The sequence below is a fragment of the Ranitomeya imitator genome, chromosome 2 (assembly GCF_032444005.1).
Source record: "Ranitomeya imitator isolate aRanImi1 chromosome 2, aRanImi1.pri, whole genome shotgun sequence".
Taxonomy (NCBI): domain Eukaryota; kingdom Metazoa; phylum Chordata; class Amphibia; order Anura; family Dendrobatidae; genus Ranitomeya; species Ranitomeya imitator.
This window is the reverse complement of record NC_091283.1, coordinates 826,300,617-826,317,163: the sequence shown is the minus strand read 5'-3', so window position 1 is coordinate 826,317,163 and position 16,547 is coordinate 826,300,617. Positions and strand designations below refer to the sequence as shown.

The 16,547-nt window shown below is 45.0% G+C and overlaps 1 protein-coding gene across 3 annotated transcripts in view; it reads left to right on the top strand.

The window, feature by feature from the left end:
- Positions 1-16,547, top strand: part of ZFYVE27 (zinc finger FYVE-type containing 27) — a 103,956-nt gene that overhangs the window by 41,802 nt on the left and 45,607 nt on the right. For all 3 annotated transcript variants that reach the window (XM_069754023.1, XM_069754021.1, XM_069754022.1), the window contains exon 7: positions 15,748-15,887. In XM_069754023.1, coding sequence (XP_069610124.1) covers positions 15,748-15,887 — 140 coding nt within the window. The remainder of the gene's footprint in view (positions 1-15,747; positions 15,888-16,547) is intronic.

Genomic DNA, 16,547 nt, shown 5'->3' with positions numbered 1-16,547 from the left:
CACTGTGTACACATTACACACACGCACAACCACTGTGTACACATTACACACACGCACAACCACTGTGTACACATTACACACACGCACACTCCACTGTGTACACACATTACACACACGCACACTCCACTGTGTACACACATTACACACACGCACAACCACTGTGTACACATTACACACACGCACACTCCACTGTGTACACATTACACACACGCACAACCACTGTGTACACATTACACACACGCACACTCCACTGTGTACACACATTACACACACGCACACTCCACTGTGTACACATTACACACACGCACAACCACTGTGTACACATTACACACACGCACACTCCACTGTGTACACATTACACACACGCACACTCCACTGTGTACACATTACACACACGCACAACCACTGTGTACACATTACACACACGCACACTCCACTGTGTACACATTACACACACGCACACTCCACTGTGTACACATTACACACACGCACACTCCACTGTGTACACATTACACACACGCACAACCACTGTGTACACATTACACACACGCACAACCACTGTGTACACATTACACACACGCACACTCCACTGTGTACACACATTACACACACGCACACTCCACTGTGTACACATTACACACACGCACAACCACTGTGTACACATTACACACACGCACACTCCACTGTGTACACATTACACACACGCACAACCACTGTGTACACATTACACACACGCACACTCCACTGTGTACACACATTACACACACGCACACTCCACTGTGTACACACATTACACACACGCACACTCCACTGTGTACACACATTACACACACGCACACTCCACTGTGTACACATTACACACACGCACACTCCACTGTGTACACACATTACACACACGCACACTCCACTGTGTACACACATTACACACACGCACACTCCACTGTGTACACACATTACACACACGCACACTCCACTGTGTACACACATTACACACACGCACACTCCACTGTGTACACACATTACACACACACATTTTTGCTGTCAACACTTTATGGACCCTGGCACAGAGCTGCCATGCATTCACACCTCTGTATATTACACACAGAGCACTGCTGTTTACACATCACACACACAACTCTGCTGTGCACATATTGCCTCCCAGAGCTGCAGGATGGTCGCTATGAGGATGCGTCACGTACGAGCGTCTGGTACAGTCTTGTACGTTGTCTGAGTATAGTACGAGTGTATGACACAGACGTTATTTGAGCGTCGCTTTCCTCTGCTCGGGTCGGGTGCAGAGGCCATCAGCAGTAGGCTGGAGCTTTGCACCCTGAAAAGTCAGAGACATAGAGCTGTGAAGTGAGTACATTGGTCAGACACGGTGTGCCGCCATGGGCCACATTACCGATTGGAGATCTCCTCTGTAACTTTCCCGGGCAGAGTAAGCAGCGCAGGCCTGTAACGTGAGGGCGAGAAGTGATTACAGGGGAGACTGCATCAGTCAGAGGAAGCCATGTCCGCCCCTAAGGAGAGGATGAAGAAGTGTTACAGAGGAGGGGGATAACCTCTGTGAATGTCACAGATAAAGGAAGCCATGCCTCCAAAAGGAGAGAATGAAGAGACGTTATAGTGGGGGGATTGTCTCTGTGACTGTCCTAAACAGAGGAAGCCATGTCTGCTCATAAGGAGAGAATGAAGAGACGTTATAGAGGAGGGGGGTTGCCTCTGTGACTGTCCCGAACAGAGGAAGCCATGACGACTATAATGAGAGGATGAAGAGGTCTTGTAGAAGGGGGTTACCACTAGGGCGGTCCCCGTCAGATGAAGCAATGCCCGCCACTATGGAGAGGATGAAGGGACAATATAGTCTAGGGATTGTCTCTGCTTCTGTCCTAAGCAGAGGAAGCCAAGTCCACCCATAAGGAAAGAAGGAAGAGACATGGTGAAGTGAAGGAGCCGCTCCTGTAACCAACCATAGTGGGGAAGCAATGGAGGCTTGCTGCGAGATCCCGAGGAGATCCCGGTGGTGTGAGGAGCTTAGAGAGCGCGCCGCCTGACGCACAGAGAAGGTATAATACCGGATGAAGGGCTGCCACCCGAGAGGGCCTATATATGTGGATCATGAGATCTGGTAACTATATGTGACCTGGGGTCAAGAAAGCGAGGGAAGTTCTAGGGTCTAAATCTGGGGTGAAGGAAACTACCTTGTAACAAGACCCCTAAATATTTCTTGGCGTAGAGAATCACATCAGTGGTCCCAGGGCTCGCCATCATCAGCAATGTGCACTGCTCCCATCGTCCACCAGGGGGCAGTGTGCACTGCAGATTTCGCAGCCAGCTTTATAGATCGCTGCAGACAGATAATCGTTCCATACTGTATTATGTATCGTGAAAGCAATAAGTAAGATGAATGAAGCGTTTCCCCCGGTATCTGGACGGATGACTCCTCAATCAATAATAAGTAATCTGCGCTGTTAGATTTCATTTTACGTCCACCGTAGTCATTAGATTTCTCTTACTAATATAATTAGCCGTTGTATGTTTCAAGTAACTTTTAATCATCTTGTAGCCACCGGTTTATAGCAATATTTATTATGGAGTCACAGGAGATCGCGCTAGGAGAGCAGCCAAAGTGCTTTTTTTTTTTTTTTAACCCTTTAGTGCAATCATTATAGACAGTAATTGACGGAACATATTTGCACTCCCCCGTCCCCGTCCATAAGCGTCTGACTCTCGCACCCCTTCCATGTGGAGCTACACTGACTATCTTGCTCCCAGAATGTGGTAATTTTAGATTAAAAGTGCTGGCACCATTAATACTGTTCTAAGAACCTCACGGGAGTCTTCATTCTTCTTCGTCCACTTGTGACAGCTGCCTATCTTGGCTCAGGCTTAAAAAAAAAAAAATCTGGTTTCTATAGTACATTTTTGTAAATTTAGACCCTGCAGGGATCAGCAATGATCATCTGTTATCTGCAGAGAAAGCAGATAGGAAGGGTTAATTTCCACTGCAGCGCCACCACAGGAGAAGCTAAGTATTACATGCTTCCCAAATGAGTCTGTCCGTGGGATACATACACAAGCTGAGTCCTTTCTATTCATTTACAAGAGTAATATTCTCCCAACAGGAGAAAAGCATGAAAATGTATTAGTTTTTAATAGCAGCATCCCTTTAATCAGGGGCCAGGTCTTCATTTCTTTGTACCGATCCACCATTTAGGCCGGCCTCACACTACCGTGTTTTTTAATGACGTAAGAGAGGTGCTGAAAATACGGATTGCATACGGTACAATGCTTCTCTATGCCCCTGCTCCTATCAGCCGTATTTTACTGATCCGTATTATACGGTCTTCTACGGCCGTAGAAAATCGCAGCATGCTGCGTTTGTCAGCGTATTGCGCCAAAAATACGGCAATGAAATTCTATGGGGGCGAGAAAAATACGGATTACACACGGACCAGCAGTGTGACTTGCGAGAAATACGCAGCGGTGTTAGAGAGAAAAGCCGGTAATTCAGTGCGGTGTACAGTAAAATCACACTGACAGCTTACAGTAGAATAGGTAGAATAAATGTGTACACATAGAATAGGTATATATATATATATATATGTCAGTGAGACACACACATATATATATATATATATATATATATATAGATATATATATCTATATATATATATATATATATATATATAGATATATATATCTATATATATATATATATATATATGTATATATTAATATTTCATACAGCACTAGATAGGAGAAAAGCTGGTAATTCAATTGCCGGCTTTTTCTTTCTCCTTCCTAAACCCGACATGATATGAGACATGGTTTACATACAGTAAACCATCTCATATCACCATTTTTTTTGCATATTCCACACTACTAATATCAGTAGTGTGTATGTGCAAAATTTGGGTGCTCTAGCTATTAATTTATAGGGTTAGATCGCGGAAAAAATTGGCGTGGGCTCCTGCACAATTTTCTCCGCCAGAGTAGTAAAGCCAGTGACTGAGGGCAGATATTAATAGCCTGGAGAGGGTCCACGGTTATTGGCCCCCCCTGGCTAAAAACATCTGCCCCCAGCCACCCCAGAAAAGGCACATCTGGAAGATGCGCCTATTCTGGCACTTGGCCACTCTCTTACTGTATGTAAACCAGGTCTCATATCATGTCGGGTTTAGGAAGGAGATAGCAAAAGCAGGCAATTGAATTACCGGCTTTTAAGCTATCTAGCGCTGTATGATATATTAATATATATACCGTATATACTCGAGTATAAGCCGACCCCCCTAATTTTGCCACAAAAAACTGGGAAAACTTAATAAGCCAAGGGTGGGAAATGCAGCAGCTACCGGTGAATTTCAAAAATAAAAATAGATACCAATAAAAGTAAAATTAATTGAGACCTCAATTGTGCCATATATATTGCTCTGCACCGTTCATTATTGCCCCATAGATGCTCCATATAAAGCTGTGCCCCATATTTAATGCTCTGCACCGTTCATTATTGCCCCATAGATGTGCCATATAAAGCTGTGCCATATATAACGCTGCTGCTGCTGCAATAAAAAAAAAAACCGTCATACTCACCTCTCTTGCTGCCTGCTGCTCCTCAGCGTCCCGTCCTGGCGTCTCTACTGACTGTTCAGGCAGAGGGCGGCGCGCACACTAGTACGTCATCGCGCCCTCTGACCTGAAAAGTCAGAGCAAGAGGACGGGAAGACTGAGCGGCGCCCGGCGTGTGGAACGCGGACAGGTAAATATGACATACTTACTTGCTCCGGCCCGGTCCCTGGCTCCTTATCCCGGACAGAAGGTCTCTGGGCACTGCAGCTTCTTCCTCTGTCAGCGGTCACCATTACCGCTCATTAGAGGAATCAATATGCGGCTCCACCCCTATAGGAGTGGAGTCCATATTCATAACTTTAATGAGCGGTACCACGTGACCGTTAAACAGGGGAAGAACTGCGGCACCCGAAGACCGTGGGACGGCGCCAGGAGCGCCGGATGCAGGTAAGTATGCGACAGACCTCTCTCCCCCTCACCCGCCGACCCTGCCGCCGACCGTGTCTCGAGTATAAGCCGAGAGGGGCACTTTCAGCCCAAAAATTTGGGCTGAAAATCTCGGCTTATACTCGAGTATGTACGGTATATATATGTGTCTCACTGATATATATATATATATATAAGTGAGATTTTCAGCCCAAAATATATATATATATATATATATAATATGTTTTTACGATTTTTTGAGCACATGGATCCATTGTATGTCCGTATGTCGGTTTTGCAAGCCGGCGAGAAAATCTCACAGTACGGATGCCATTCGGAGGATGCTATGCGCAAAATACGCTCACACACACTGCCTATGGATGACATACGGACCACTATTTTGGGGACTTTTCTGTGTATTACGGACCATATTTTTATACGCTGAGTGTGAAGTCAGCCTTATACAAATGTATACTAATAAAGAATCTTGGCAGCCTGCCCCCCTTTGATATAGGTACTGTGTGCAGTTGACTATACATCAATCCCTCTAAATGAACTTCGGCCATGGTTGGTTAATGAAAAGTCTTACTCTAGAGTTGCAGAGACTACAAATCCCAGCATGGTAGGAGTTATAGTTTTGTGTCAGCTAGACAACAAGTTGCAAATTACAGATGTACAGCAATTAAATAATAGTACTATATATTCACACTAGCTGAAGAGCCCGGCGTTGCCTGGGCATAGTAAATATCTGTGGTTAGTTATAGCACCTCACTTCTCTTATTTTCCCATCACGCCTCTCATTTTCCCAATCACATCTTTAATTTTCCCCCTGACTCCTCTCATTTTTCCCCTCACACCTCTCATTCCCCCCTAACACTTGTCATTTCGACCTCACATCTGTCATTTTCCGATCACTACACTATTTTCCCTCACTCCTCTCATTTTGCACTCACACCTTTTCATTTTCACCTCACACCTCTCATTTTCACCTCAGTATATACATGTTTGTCATCTCCCTTATATATAGTATACACCTGTATGTCATCTCCTGTATATAGTATATACCTGTATGTCATCTCCCCTGTATATAGTATATACCTGTATGTCATCTCCTCCTATATATAGTATATACCTGTATGTCATCTCCTTCTATATATAGTATATACCTGTATGTCATCTCCTCCTGTATATAGTATATACCTGTGTGTCATCTCCCCTGTATAGAGTATATATCTGTGTGTCATCTCCTCCTGTATATAGTATATACCTGTATGTCATCTTCTATATATAGCATATACCTGTATGTCATCTCGTCCTGTATATAGTATATACCTGTAGGTAATCTGCTCCTGTATATAGTATATACCTGTGTGTCATCTCCTCCTGTATATAGTATATACCTGTATGTCATCTCCTCCTGTATATAGTATGTACCTGTATGTCATCTCCTCCTGTATATAGTATGTACCTGTATGTCATCTCCTCCTTTATATAGTATATACCTGTGTGTCATCTGCTCCTGTATATAGTATATACCTGTGTGTCATCTCCTCCTCTATATAGTATATATCTGTGTGTCATCTCCTCCTGTACATAGTATATACCTGTGTGTCATCTCTCCTGTATATAGTATATATCTGTGTGTCATCTCCCCTGTATATAGTATATACCTGTGTGATCTCCTGTATTAGACCTCGTTAACACGTTATTTGCTCAGTATTTTTACCTCAGTATTTGTAAGATAAATTGGCAGCCTGATAAATCCCCAGCCAACAGGAAGCCCTCCCCCCTGGCAGTATATATTAGTTCACACATACACATAATAGACAGGTCATGTGACTGACAGCTGCCGTATTTCCTATATGGTAGATTTGTTGCTCTTGTAGTTTGTCTGCTTATTAATCAGATTTTTATTTTTGAAGGCTAATACCAGACTTGTGTGTGTTTTAGGGCGAGTTTCGTTTGTCAAGTTGTGTGTGTTGAGTTGTGTGTGGTGACATGCATGTAGCGACTTTTGTGAGATGAGTTTTGTGTGGCAACATGCGTGTAGCAACTTTTTGTGTGTCGAGTTGCATGTGACAGGTTAGTGTAGCAAGTTGTGTGCAGCAAGTTTTGCGCATGGCGAGTTTTGCACGTGGCGAGTTTTATGTCTGGTGCCTTTTGAGTATGTGCAAGTTTTGTGTGAGGCAACTTTTGCATGTGTTGCAAATTTTGTGCATGTGGCAATTTTTCCGCATGTGCAAGTTTTGCGTTTGGCGAGTTTTCCATGAGGTGAGTTTTGCACTTGTGGCGAGTTTTGCGTGAGCCTATTTTTTGCATGTGGCGAGTTTTGCGCGTGGTGAGTTTTGAGCGGCGACTTTTGTGTTTCGACTTTTATGTGGCGAGGTTGGTGTATGTGTGGTGAAATGTGTGCTGAGGGTGGTATATGTGTTCAAGCACGTGGTAGTGTGTGGCGCATTTTGTGTGTCTGTTCATATCCCCGTGTGTGGTGAGTATCCCATGTCGGGGCCCCACCTTAGCAACTGTACGGTATATACTCTTTGGCGCCATCGCTCTCACTCTTTAAGTCCCCCTTGTTCACATCTGGCAGCTGTCAATTTGCCTCCTACACTTTTCCTTTCACTTTTCCCCATTATGTAGATAGGGGAAAAATAGTTTGGTGAATTGGAAAGCGCGGAGTTAAAATTTCACCTCACAACGTAGCCTATGACGCTCTCGGGGTCCAGACGTGTGACTGTGCAAAATTTTGTGGCTGTAGCTGCGACGGTGCAGATGCCAATCCCGGACACACACACACACACACACACACACACACACACACACACACACACACACACACACACACACACACACACACACACACACATACACATTCAGCTTTATATAGTAGATTAGATTAAAAATTTTAGAAAAAATGCAATACTAAAATGTTGCCACTAGATGGCAGTGTTTTCACGCTTAAATAATATTTTTTTTAAAATAATAATTTGTATTTTGTGTGACCAGGACGTCCATAGCACAGCAGATAGTCTGGGTGTAAGCTTCAAGCCTCCGTTGCGTGTGAGCATTGAATGCATGCAGGGAGCAACTGTATCCCCACATGTCGGAGCAGCAAGTCAATGATTACTCTTGAAATCTAAGAATGAAGAAAGGTTGCAAACCAAATGTTTAGTGCTTCACCACTCCAAAAAGCCTGCTACCATATTTTACGTGGTTGTTAAACAGAATTAATCATTTAAAATTAACATATGTAATTTGCAAGAAAATAATTTTATGGATTGCCCACTCACTGGTGCCCTTTCTAAATGTTAAAATAATGGCGCGTGTGACGCAAAACAGAACAGAAAGTGTGAGATAATGGGTCACGCTTTTACAGCATGGTGTAAAGCAAAATGTGTTTCTGCAGTAAAGCCTGACATCTAGTGGCAATTAGAGAAACTACATCGATTGCAAATGCTCTCCAATCAGGTTTGTCTCATCAAGACATCTCACTTTATTAATTGAAGCTGCACACAGATTCGTTGAATGAAGCATGCTCGGATTTAGTAACCCCTGGAGATCAGCTGTAACTGGAGGAAACGTGTAGCGGTTTGGAATGGTTTAGGGTTTAGCTGGGAGGGAATCTCCTGTTAAAAAAAAAAAAAAAAAACTCTTTTTTCTGTCGTTTTCAGAAATGCTGAAAGGGGGTTGCCTGGTGTTCTGCTTCTTACATATCCTATAGTCATATCTCATCTGCTCCATCTCCCCTCTCACAGGATCAGTCTCAGAGAAATCAGCTGCAGCTGCATCCCCCTTCCTTTTATTTGTTTTCTGTTTACAATAGAATAATGTCCCCCATTCTGGGTGCCTTCCAGGAATAATGTCCCCATCCTGGGCCCCTTCCAGGAATAATGTCCCCCATCCTGGGCCCCTTCCAGGAATAATGTCCCCCATGCTGGGCCCTTTCCAGGAATAATGTCCCCCATCTTGGTCGCAATCCAGGAATAATATCCCCCATTCTTGGATTTCTTCTAGAAATAATGTCCCCCATCCTGGCCCCTTCCAGGAATAATATCCCCATCCTGGGCCCCTTCCAGGAATAATGTCCCCATCCTGGGCCCCTTCCAGGAATAATGTCCCCCATCCTGGGCCTCTTCCAGGAATAATGTCCCCCTTCCTGGGCGTCTTCCAGGAATAATGTCCCCCATCCTGGGCCCCTTCCAGGAATAATGTCCCCCATGCTGGGCCCTTTCCAGGAATAATGTCCCCCATCTTGGTCGCAATCCAGGAATAATATCCCCCATTCTTGGATTTCTTCTAGAAATAATGTCCCCCATCCTGGCCCCTTCCAGGAATAATATCCCCATCCTGGGCCCCTTCCAGGAATAATGTCCCCATCCTGGGCCCCTTCCAGGAATAATGTCCCCCATCCTGGGCCTCTTCCAGGAATAATGTCCCCCTTCCTGGGCGTCTTCCAGGAATAATGTCCCCCATTCTGGGCCCCTTCCAGGAATAATGTCCCCCATTCTGGGCCCCTTCCAGGAATAATGTCCCCATCCTGGGCCCCTTCCAGGAATAATGTCCCCCATCCTGGGCCTCTTCCAGGAATAATGTCCCCCTTCCTGGGCGTCTTCCAGGAATAATGTCCCCCATTCTGGGCCCCTTCCAGGAATAATGTCCCCCATTCTGGGCCCCTTCCAGGAATAATGTCCCCCATTCTGGGCCCCTTCCAGGAATAATGTCCCCCATCCTAGGCCCCTTCCAGGAATAATGTCCCCCATCCTGGGCCTCTTCCAGGAATAATGTCCCCCTTCCTGGGCGTCTTCCAGGAATAATGTCCCCCATTCTGGGCTCCTTCCAGGAATAATGTCCCCCATTCTGGGCCCCTTCCAGGAATAATGTCCCCCATTCTGGGCCCCTTCCAGGAATAATGTCCCCCATCCTGGGCCCCTTCCAAGAATAATGTCCAGATCCTTGCGCGTTTTGAGGACGCACATCCTTGTGAAATTGGTGCCGGCATGGGTGGACCCCTTTCCCGTTTGGGCCTGGCGCAATCGCACCCTCTGCGAACACGATCGTTACTGCTCCATTTCAACACTTATGCATACATATGCATGTTATAGCAAGCATATCCTTATTCTAAAAAACATATACGTTGCACAGTTTTGTTCTTTGTTAGAAAGGATTTTTTTAATGATATGGAAGGGAGTATCAGCATATTATTTGACTTGTTTTCTCTGGGGGGGGGGAGGATGAAAGTAGTGGATGCAAATGTTAATACTTTCGTATCCGACTTCTATAGACTGTGATGTAATTAAAAAAAAATATTTTTTTGAAAAAAGGCTGAGAAAGTGCAGCAGAAAAAAAACGGATCGCAACAGATGCGCACGGACATATGTCAATTTCTATTGAAATGCAATAATATGATGCTTTGCAGTTTCTAAGGGAAGGTAGTGATCAAGGGGGCTCAAAATTTTGGGATACCTATCCGTTATGCTTGTCCGAATTTGGTGGCTGATAACAGGGAGCCCTAGATTAAATTCCCGTTCACAGCGACTAGACATAAGATGTTGTTTTTCTTGCATTCTAAAATGGCTAGACTAGAAAAGGGACAGTGTCGCTCCCTGCTGTGTACGTGCGCGGTGCGTTGGTTGGACACAGGCGCGTTCCCATGGCTTTTTGGTTTGCACCTTTTACATATTCCTCGGTTCAGTCTTTCCAGGGATTAAGACGAAGGGACAGATGTTTGCATTTGGATTGCTGGAGCACAAATATTCTCCTTTTTCGTTCTGGCACCCTTCGTGTTCCTGGATCAGACACTTTGCTATCCGGTGTGAATAGAAGGAAGTGTGTTGCATATGTATGTGCACCCCGCATAGATCCTGGCCCCAGTCTGCGAGCGGAGTGTCAGATTTTGGCTGGATCTCGTGATCTGGAGGCAATCATGGTGTTCAAGTGTGCTGGTAATTACAGGCGATGTGCTCGGTTCCATCTGGCCGGAGCGTCAGTGCTTGATGGGACCTTGTGCGATTCGTCCAAATGTCACTTTACGTGGACGAGAGCGTTAAGGACAGACGGGAACACGGGCGATTATGTTCACTGTGAATATTTATGCTCCTTGCAAAATTTCCTGATCTGTATCAGAGGGGACAGCAGATGTCTGGTGGCCGCGGCTTCCATGGCACCGGGAGCAGATTGCTCTATTTGCACAAGGACTCTTTGCATCTGGCCAGTTCGAGACTGTTGCATTTCTTAATTATTGCAAAGTTGGCCCACACTGATGAAAAAGAAGGAATATTAGTCGACAGCTTTATAAATGGGTAAATGTAACAAAATGATAGAAAATGCACAAAAGAAATCCCAGTTTCCTTAAAGGGAATGAGACCGAAGTATCATTTATAGTCGGTTGGAGGTCAAAATAGCTAATAAATGGATGGCGTAAAAAAGTATAGTAAATTCAAGAAAAAAAATCTCTTCTTTTTAGAATGAGATAAATGTAACAAAATGATAGAATATGCATAAGTAAAATTCCAGATTCCTTAAAGGGAATATGACCGAAGTATAATTTATAGTCGGTTGGAGGTCAAAATAGCTTAAGCATGGATTACGCAAAAAAGTATAGAAAATTCAAGAAAAAATCATCTCCTCTTTTTAAAATGAGCTTTATAGATATCAAAGCAACAAAGGTGTCGCTTGCAAGACGTGCAATCTATTTTTGCAGCACACATTGGCATTGCAGAGAAAGTGAACTTAAACCTATTGAGCAAATGTGCTTGCACGTGCTCCGGCACTCCAGATGTGCTTGCACGTGCTCCGGCACTCCAGATGTGCTTGCAAGTGCTCCGACACTCCAGATGTGCTTGCAAGTGCTCCGACACTCCAGATGTGCTTGCAAGTGCTCCGACACTCCAGATGTGCTTGCCCGTGCTCCGGCACTCCAGATGTGCTTGCAAGTGCTCCGACACTCCAGATGTGCTTGCCCATGCTCCGACACTCCAGATGTGCTTGCCCGTGCTCTGACACTCCAGATGTGCTTGCACGTGCTCCGGCACTCCAGATGTGCTTGCACGTGCTCCGGCACTCCAGATGTGCTTGCACGTGCTCCGGCACTCCAGATGTGCTTGCACGTGCTCCGGCACTCCAGATGTGCTTGCACGTGCTCCGGCACTCCAGATGTGCTTGCACGTGCTCCGACACTCCAGATGTGCTTGTTAGTGCTCTGGCACTCTAGATGTGCTTGCCCGTGCTCCGGCACTCCAGATGTGCTTGCCCATGCTCTGGCACTCCGGATGTGCTTGCACATGCTCCGGCACTCCAGATGTGCTTGCCCGTGCTCCGGCACTCCAGATGTGCTTGCCCATGCTCTGGCACTCCGGATGTGCTTGCCCGTGCTCTGGCACTCCAGATGTGCTTGCACGTGCTCCGGCACTCCAGATGTGCTTGCACGTGCTCCGGCACTCCAGATGTGCTTGCCCGTGCTCTGGCACTCCAGATGTGCTTGCACGTGCTCCGACACTCCAGATGTGCTTGCACGTGCTCCGGCACTCCAGATGCGCTTGCACGTGCTCCGGCACTCCAGATTTGCTTGCAAGTGCTCCGGCATGCCGCTGTAAATGCTGCACAGTTCCTCCCCCCTTGTGTTTGATGGCTCGTCGTTCTGCAACACTGCTGTCCTCTGCACAGAAGTCTCGATTGTGCGCCTTGCTTTTCCCTGTGCGGCGCACGTTCTTGTCCTGCAATGGCCGACAGCCTCGTTGACTTGTGCAGTGTAGAAGGTGGTGGCATTGCAACACTTCTGGATCTGTCAATCAGAGGTAAAAGGGTGGGATTTGGAAAGGATTAGGACCGCCCTTGTTGCACTTAATTTTCATGTTGAATTAAAAATGTGTCTACAAAGGATTTGGGGTTTTTCCCTATGCTGCGCCATAGACGAAAATCCTCTGTGTCGGGGTATTAGTATGTGTTGTATGGTGGTACTAGATTTGGGAACTGTATTAATTTTTCAAGAACTTTCCTAAAGTGTTACTCAGAATCCATAGGATAGTTGATAACTTGCGGGGTCAGTTGGGGTCCACCCAAACTAAAAACGTAGCTCAAAAATGCAACATCGTAATGAAGTCTGTACCCACCATACTGCGGCGCCACTGCTGGAGGTAGCCGAGTGCACAAAATGGCAAAGTAGCCTTTTGACTCAGAGAGTAATGTGATAGGGTCAGATAGATATATAATTTTTCTTTTTTTAAGTCTGAGTCACATCTTTTGAGATTTATACAAATTTAGACTAGAGATAAGGATCCGGAAGAATGTTCTGGAGTATCGCCTGCCAGGATCTTTTAATGGCTCTTGGCAGAACTAATGTCTTGGATCCAGATCAATTGTACCGTACAGAATAATAAAAGGTGCTCTTTAAAGTGGAGATTTGTCTTAAAAGATTTGCAGAAAAAAATTCTGATGTTTAGGGAACAGAATAGGTGTAACCATTGGATGCAAATACTTTGCTTAAAGGGGTCCTGTCACTGAAACTAATCTTCGGAACACTTTCTATAACTGTTGGCCATACGTTCGTCTACCACTATTCCTCCCGATTGGGCTCTCAATGGGGAAAATGGAATAAGACCCTGCCAGACGCCCCTGCAAAAGTCATTTATGTTTGTTAACGGTGTGCTGATCCCATCGCCTTCAGCAGGAAGAGCCACCCATTTAATGCATATGGGGGGGATACTGGGGGCTGTGACATATCTTCCAGCCTAGTTGGAGGGTGGATTCCGGTTGTTAACATGGCTTCTTTTATTTATTTTTTTCAGGATGGGTAACCGTTGGTAACTTTTAATAATAATACAAACCTTTTGAACAGTTTTAATTTTTGAATCAACTTTGACCACTTGTAAGACCCCCAGAGAGTTGAAGCGTCTTACCTTTAAAGAGGTTGTCTGTCAGAAGATACTGATGACCTATCGTTTACTCCTTCCAGGCTGCCCATTGACTATTAATGTCCGGACGGTCCTCGCTTTACTTTGCAGTGACGTTTTAAAACGTCAGTACAAAGTAAAGTGGCTGCGTGACATTGTGCTGAGACGGGAGCGGGGAGTCGGCAGTCAGACTTCCCATTGAAGAAGGCAGAGATGGCTTAATATCGCCCCTGTCTTTCTGATCTCTGTATACAGGGCACTGTCTGATATTTAAAAAAAAAAAAAAGAAAAATTGTTACGGAAAGGGGAGCAAATTATAAAATGCATTTTAGTGGCTTTTGAGGTCCTATAAAAAAGTGAAAAAACCATCAGAAGTTTTCTTTATTTTCCCAAATATACTGCCCCGATTTTGGGAAGGTGGGGCAAGATAGAATGAAAATAACATAAAAATTTTTCAAAAAAAACCTATTTTGGATATTTGAAAAAATGACGGCTGTTTAAACCGCATTTATGGAAAAAAAAAAACTAAAATGTACCTGGTCAGGAACAGGGGTCCTTTAAAGGTCATTGGTATCAGATTAGGATGGGGGGTCAAACACCTGGCAACTCAACTGAGCAATGGTTACCAGGTCTGGCAATGGCTGGATGTGACCTTTGAACAGATGTGCTCTGCCCAATTCAATGTGTAGCAGCCGCTGCCAGGTACTGCAGATCAGCTACTATTCTTTTGATGTTGGTGAGGTGTCCGGCCTGTTGTGAATTCTGCTCTTGGGTTCCCTCCAGTGGTTGTTGGTGGGAATGCAGTTGTCTCTGACTCGCAGTCCTGGCCAGGTGTATCGGATGATTACAATTCTGACTGGGATATTTAGGTGTGCAGGATCCTTTAGCCCTTGCCAGTAGTCAATGTTTCTCTGGAAGTGTTGGATCTCAGCCTGGCCTCTCCTGCTTATCTGCCAGTTCAGCAAAGATAAGTGTCTGTTTCTTTTCCTGTGGCACACATGCAGTGTGCTTATTTTCAGTACTATTCGTTTGTTTTTCTTTTGTCCAGATTAGACTGTGTCTGTGTTTTCTCAGTCTGATTGGTTTCACTGGAGTTGCAGATATACGCTGCTACGTCTTTAGTTAGATGTAGGAGGTTTTTTGTATACTCTGCTGTGGATTTTTGAAGGGTTTTAATACTGACCGCACAGAACTCTGTCCTATCCTGTCCTATCTAGCTAGAGTGGCCTCCTGTGCTAAATCCTGTTTTTTCTGCTTGTGTATGTTTTTTCCTCTCCGACTCACCGCCAATATTTGTGGGGGGCTGTCTATCCTTTGGGGATTTTCTCTGAGGCAAGACAGTATTCCGATTTCCATCTTTAGGGGAATTTAGTCCTCCGGCTGTGACGAGGTGTCTAGGATTGTTAGGTACACTCCACGGCTACTTCTAGTTGCGGTGTTAAGTTCAGGTTTGCAGTCAGTATAGTGGCCACTTTCTCCAGTGAAAGTTCTCATGCAGCTCCAAGGTCACCGGATCATAACACCGGCCCCACCGATCTGATATTGAAGATCTAGAGTAAGGATCTCATGTGAATGGACAACAGACCATCTCTGACTTCAGTGAGAATCACATTTTGCCCTAATCAAAAATTAAAAAGTTTGGTGTGGAAAAACGTCAGACCTCTATGGGGACTTACAGATATAGCAGCCGCCAACATAACCGCTGCGAACTACAGGTATAGAATCAAGGTGAACGTGGCTAGGCTAGGTAAATGACTTTGATGGTCACATTCATGATGGCGGCTGCTACGTCCGTAAAGTCCGTATGAATCTACTTGGGTAGTTGTAAGATGACTTTAATGACTTATTTCTTTGTCTTTAGTTGTGGCAGAATGTAAAGCGTCTCTACAGCAAAGAGGCAGCAGTGGGACGGCTCCATTGGAACCGACGCAAGCGGCGCAAGAGGTCGAGCCCGTACCGGTTGCGGATCGAACCCCCACCCCAGTATTGACCACCTCAGAAGTGAGTAATTATTTAAGGGATCGTCCAGAATGAAAAAAAATAAAAATCATGGCTGCTTTCTTCCGTAAACAGAGCCCCACCTGTCCGTAGGTTGTGTCTGGTATTGCAGCTCAGTTCTGTTGATTGGAATGGGGCTGAAGTGCAATACTACACACGGCCAGCGGACAGATGTGGCGCTGTTTGGATGTAGATGGGTAAATTCCGGTGTATTGCCGCAGAGGCAGGAAAAACAGATGAGTATAACATGTTGTTGCTTTATTTTGACACTTTCTCGGCCCTCAGAGAACAGTTTAGCAAAATGTCGGCCGGACGGATTCCTGCAAATACAATCCAGTAATAAATATTTCGTGTTCATAAGAATCTGAAATTTTCTGGAAACTCGTAACGAATTTGTTTTGATTTGGTCATCTCTAGTCACGACTTTCTTTCCTGTCACTGACGCCATGCAAACAAATCTGGGAAAATGGTGATCAAATGAAACACATAGAGGAGATTGAGGAGAATACAAATAAAAATCTTGTTGCCCATAGCAACCTATCGCCTTTTGCAACCAATCAGTGCTCAGCTTTCATTTCGTATTCTTTTTTGGCCAGAAAAGAGTAAGACAGGCTGTTGCTCCATAGCAACCAATCACAGAACCGCTTTCGTTTCATATTTTCC